The sequence below is a fragment of the Serpula lacrymans genome (genome assembly GCF_000218685.1).
Source record: "Serpula lacrymans var. lacrymans S7.9 unplaced genomic scaffold SERLAscaffold_2, whole genome shotgun sequence".
Taxonomy (NCBI): domain Eukaryota; kingdom Fungi; phylum Basidiomycota; class Agaricomycetes; order Boletales; family Serpulaceae; genus Serpula; species Serpula lacrymans.
In genome coordinates, this window is record NW_006763291.1 from 3,221,729 (window position 1) to 3,227,342 (window position 5,614).

Consider the following 5,614-nt stretch of genomic DNA (forward strand, 5'->3'; position numbering starts at 1 on the left):
AGCTACAGTCTCTCACACAGTGGAGCTGGTCACACGGGCTGCGCCCTCTGACATCATCAGCCACTGCTTTATCAACTGTATAGTACAACATGTACAAACAACCTGTAGTAGTATATATACCTCAAATAGATCCAGGAGACTCCTCAGCGAGTCCTTCTGTTGTTTACCCACAACTAACTCGGTCCTATCCTAAGGGTAACCACTCCCCTCACTACCTTTACAGCTTTGTCTGAGTTGTGTGCCAGAGTATACAAACTCTTGGTTGTTACAATAACTCATGGCTGATCAGCAAGGCATTGTCATCCCACAGGGCTTCCCCAACTTCTGAAGCCCAGCTTTTCAAATCATGCGAGACGCTCTAGTCCAAGCGAACAACATATCCGAAGAGCAAGCTGTACAATCCCTAGTTGATTCATGGGTGGCAGAGCAACAGATCAATCGACAACCATCCCCAGCTCCTCCATCGCGAAACACTACACCAATACCTCAAGCCAACAATCAACCAAACCTCGCTCCCGAACTAGAGCCGAGCAGCATAGTAAACTCCAAACTCGCCTTCAACGAAATAGACAGCAATTCCACCATACCCGACTTTACCATCGACAAACTGTCTCCTTACGCCATCAACAAGATCAAAAACGGCGATTACATCAAGCTTTGGTACTTCACAGTTGAATGCTGTTGTGATGCTTCAGCATGTCAACAAACAGTAGCTAACTCTCTGAGCATGATATCAGGAGAGAACAATTTAGTCTCACTCAAACCCACCTCAGCCTATCGTGCTTCCAAGAACGCGCTGCACAACAAAGATTTATCACTCAGCCAGATTTTTGTGGGTTGAACCTGCATGATAAATGAGATGGATAAAGCAGGTTGGAAGCGCGACTACACTAGAATGTTAAGTCACTTCTACCTGCAACTCGATATGCACCCCAAGCGTCGTAGACAACATGGTGAAAAAATCTTAGTCGCGTATCACGCTCAGGCACGGAGGGAACGGCACAAATCCTTCAAGCACACAGGAGTGAAAGTATGGGACATCTCCACTATCAACGAGAATCGCCTCAGTCATATAGAGAGAGAATACTTCTCGGACCTCAACAATGAAAGTTTCAATCAGGTTAGTGGGTTGCCTTCCATCCCTTACACCAGCATACTCATATTTTCCCCAAACATCACCTTTTAATGTGATCCTATCTTGTCTACACTGTGAAACCGTGTTCTTTGCGTCCTCATACCTCTTCACATCGCGTTTTACCCACAACCATCATACCGTGATTCTTCGAATCTCAAAAATGACATTTATTACTTGTTACATACTCGTATATGTCATTCTCACGCTTGACATTGCAACAATAGATCCAAAACAGACTATCCTCCCTCACCCAGTATCAACCACACAAATGCCATGAGTGTAGTTACAGTGATAGTAAGCGCGCGGAAAAGCCATATACGCGACCATACACAAAGGCAGACAAAAGTCATTATAGAAAGAGCAGAGATGTTCCCTACAACAACGCAAATAAAGACATGTGTAACAACCAAGAGTTAGTTACTCTGGCGCACACAAGAACACACTATAAGGGTAGTGAATGGGGAGTGGTTATCCCTTAGGCTGCAGAAAGTTTGTTGGTTAACAACAGGAGGACTTGCTGAGGAGTCTCCTTGATCTATTGGGGTATTTATACTAATACAGAGTGTTTGTACCTATGTACTGTACAGTTGATAAAAGTAGTGGCTGATGATGTCAGAGGGCGCAGCCTGTGTGGTTAGCTCCACTGCGTGAGAGAGTTTGTGTCTAAAAGAAGAATAAAGGCAGTGTTGCACGAGAAAGTGGAGTTAGAACAAAAAAGGAAAGTGCCGCATGGCACGGAGTGTGAACTATAGTAAAAGGTTAAGGCGGAGAATGAAAATTAAAGGAAAGGTCCAAAAATTGTGTTATTGTAACAACATGCAAAAGTCTTTTCGTCCCAAAGGGCAAAAGAAGTGAATCTTACCCGTATGCGCCATCTGCTTGGGCATATCCCCCCACCACATCCCCTCCTGCGTATCCGAAATCACTTGGGACGGAAACGCAGCTCGTTGCACCCGCAACACCAATGGCCGCATCATTAACCCAGCCAGCAGAGAGATCTGTACTGACTGGCAGTGCGCCTCAGGTTGCAAAACCGCCTCTCACCCTGAGAAGCATGAATGCTCAGGTTGTGGAGCCACAAATCATGGAGCACGTGAATGCCCTAAACAACAGATGAACCCAGCCACTTACACCGTATAAAGTCAAGGCATGGGCTTCAGCTCTGCAAAACGCAAACTTGTTAGATAAATACCCTATCATACTACACACGCTCACATACGGCTTCGATGCGGCCATACCATCCTTCTCGAGGACCTTTGTGCCTCAAAATAATATCACAGTCAATAGTCAAGTCAAAGTTTTCTCAGACATAACTGCTCGAGAATTCGAGTCAAAGCATTATATAGGCCCTATGTCCAAAGCTGAAGTTGAAAGCGCAATTAGACCTTTTCAATCTTCCCCGCTTTCCCTCATACCAAAACCCGGCAAGCCAGGAGAATACCACTTGATCCAGAACCTATCATTTCCTCACAAACCGGCAGCAGGCACCACCTCTGTCAACTCTTACATAGATTCAGATAAATTTCCTTCCACATGGTCGACATTTTCGATATTTTCCCTCTTAATTGCACATCTCCCACCAGGGACTCAAGCAGCTATTCATGATGTTGCAGAAGCCTACCGAACCATCCCTATCACACCCTCCCAGTGGCCAGGCCTTGTTGTTTGTCTGGCAGGCAAAGATTCATTTGTAATTGACACATCAGCGTGTTTCGGCCTCACTTCTTCTGCAGGCATCTACAGTATTATAGGAGATACCGGGACCAATATTTTCCGTTCCAAAGGAATTGGCCCAATCTTTAAGTGGGTCGACAACCACGTATTCATATGTGTGCCTGTATCTTACCTAGAATCTTACAATATATTGTGTTCTTCTTGGAAAGAAGCCATAGCGAGTAAAGGAGGCCCCATACAGAACGGAGGACAATTCTTGTACTTTGGGAACACTTATGCTAACAGGGAAACAGAAGAATTTGACAAAGACATGCATTTTTGTCTCAGAGATCTTTCTGATGCTTCCCCCCACGCAGATGACGACAGAGTCTTTGCATATAACTTACAAGACATTGACGCCATCTCATCTCAACTAGGCATTCCATGGGAACGTTCGAAAGACCTACCCTTTGCTGATGAATTCCCATTCATAGGTTTCACGTGGTCCATCAGTCGTTGCACAGTATCAATCCCACCCAAAAAATGCAAAAAATATTGTGACACCATCTATTTCTGGCTATCCTCCACCCGACACACACTTGAAGAGGCCCAATCGCTATTGGGCAAACTTCAACATGCGGTGTTAGTGATCCCCACCGGCCGAGCTTACCTAACTAGTCTCAAAGCGTTCACTGGAATGTTCCATAGTGAACCTTTTAAACCCCGCACTCCCCCACGAGACATCCTTAACAATGTTTGCTGGTGGAAAGAAAGACTTACAGCTGAGTCCCCCTGTCGCTACATCTCATTTCCCCAGCCAATCCTAGACATTAATATATTCTTTGATGCAAGCTCGGGAACTGGCCTTGGGATCATTATCAGACACCATTAGAGAGCTTGGTTACTCAAGAAAAACTGGCAAATACCAGGTAGAGATATTGTATGGGCGGAAGCCGTCACCTTTGAATTGGCTGTTCAATCCGTACTTCCAATCCTCCCTCAACGCACTCATATTCTCATCCGCAGCAACAACAAGGGTGTCATCCAAGCCTGGCCCAAAGGCAGGAGTAGGCACAAACAAACCAACAGAGTATTCCGCAGGATTAGCGAGTTTGCAGAGTCGTACCAATGTGTCATCCACACAGAATACGTCAACACTCACATCAATCCTGCAGACCCGCCTTCCAGAGGATCATACCCGGCTCGCAAGCTCACTCTCCCTAGAGTCAGCATTCCCAACGAGATCAATCAAGTCATCTATGAACCACATGATATCAGCAGCACTGGCTCTTTCCCTCCAAAGCTTAGAAGCACCATCCGCAACCACAACATCTTCTTCCCTAACCCTTTCCAGAGTAGACTCATGTAGTAGCAGCACCCAAGCGCTCCCAGACAGTTCCCGCCCTTTCAGCCCTCGCTTCCTACCATTAAACCCGCCCAATCCACTGAACACTACAAACCTCCACGCATCCCATCGCCCCAATTGCCTCACGAAAGACCGCCTCACTGCTTGGACCCCCATCACTACCCGCCCTCATCCTAATGCACCTTCACACCGTTTCATCACCCGCCAAAACTTTGAACGCATCACTTCAGTAATAGTCAATGCATGGTCATCTTCCATGCGCAAAACTTATGGCTCAGGACTTCTCATTTTTTATGCATTCTGCAATTCACAAAACATCGCAGAGGCAGACCGGGCGCCTGCTCATTCAGATCTCATAGCATCATTCATTGCCACACTTGCTGGCCAGTATTCCAACAAGACAATTCGGAACTATGTCTACGGAATCCGGGCTTGGCACATACTGCATGGCCTGGAATGGCACATGAATGAACCAGAAATACCTTCTTTACTGACAGCCACCTGGGCCCTAATCCCCCCTTCCTCTAAGTGGCCCCCTCGCGAACCCTTCACCATTGAACTAATTTGCAAAGTGAAAGAGGGTCTAGATTTATCAAAGCCATTCGACGCGGCTTTCTTTGCTTGCATAACCACCACGCTCTTTGCAGCTGCGCGTCTAGGAGAATTCACCATTGCCTCAGTCAGTGAATTTGATCCCAATGTACACTGCTCCATTTCCGGAATCTCAGACGTTGTGGATCGTCACGGATTCAAGGTAAAAGGTTTTGTGTTACCTGTCACTAAAACAGAGAAGACACCCACAACTGTCTCCTGGGCTGAACAACAAGGTCCTTGTGATCCATTAGCAGCATGGAACAATCACATTGACATTGAGGTTAATAAGCCACAAGACAGTGATCACACATTTGCCTACCGACAACCCCGTTCTTCATCCCACACCCTCAAACCAATGACTCGCAACGCGTTCATCGATAAACTCAACAGAGTAACAACTGCAAAACACTTACCCCACTTTTTGGGACACAGCCTGTGCATTGGCACCACTTTCAAATATCTCCTTCGAGGTATTCTATTTGAAGTCATGAAGGCCAAAGGTAGATGGCGGAGTAACACATTCTTGATATACTTGCATCGCCATGCCCAAATTCTCACACCATACATTCAAGACAAGCCGGCTTTACATGTAGCTTTCATTCACTTTACGTCCCAGAAAGAGGCGTCAGCGGTTTTTCAACCTTCTTAGTATGGTGAGCACATTGTTGCGCCTCCCATTTTTGTGGGTTAGCGATGCTCTTGCGTTGTCACTCCTACCTACCCTGGGTATGCAGCTCGCTAACCATCAAAACATAGGTCCCCCATTCTTTTTCTTTTCTCTCCCCATTCTGCCTAGGGAGGGCGGCACATTCTTGCCATCACCCATTCCCGCGTCAGATCATTCAGTTTGCTTGGGCCACCCACGC

General features: G+C 46.4%; 1 protein-coding gene across 1 annotated transcript; it reads left to right on the plus strand.

Annotated features, from left to right (window-relative positions):
* Positions 1-4,056: 4,056 nt before the first annotated feature.
* SERLADRAFT_345818 (uncharacterized protein) lies at positions 4,057-5,397 on the plus strand (the record flags this gene model as incomplete). The annotated part of the gene is made up of 1 exon (XM_007314146.1): positions 4,057-5,397. The coding sequence occupies one exon, from the start codon at positions 4,057-4,059 to the stop codon at positions 5,395-5,397; it is 1,341 nt and encodes a 446-aa protein (XP_007314208.1).
* Positions 5,398-5,614: the final 217 nt, after the last annotated feature.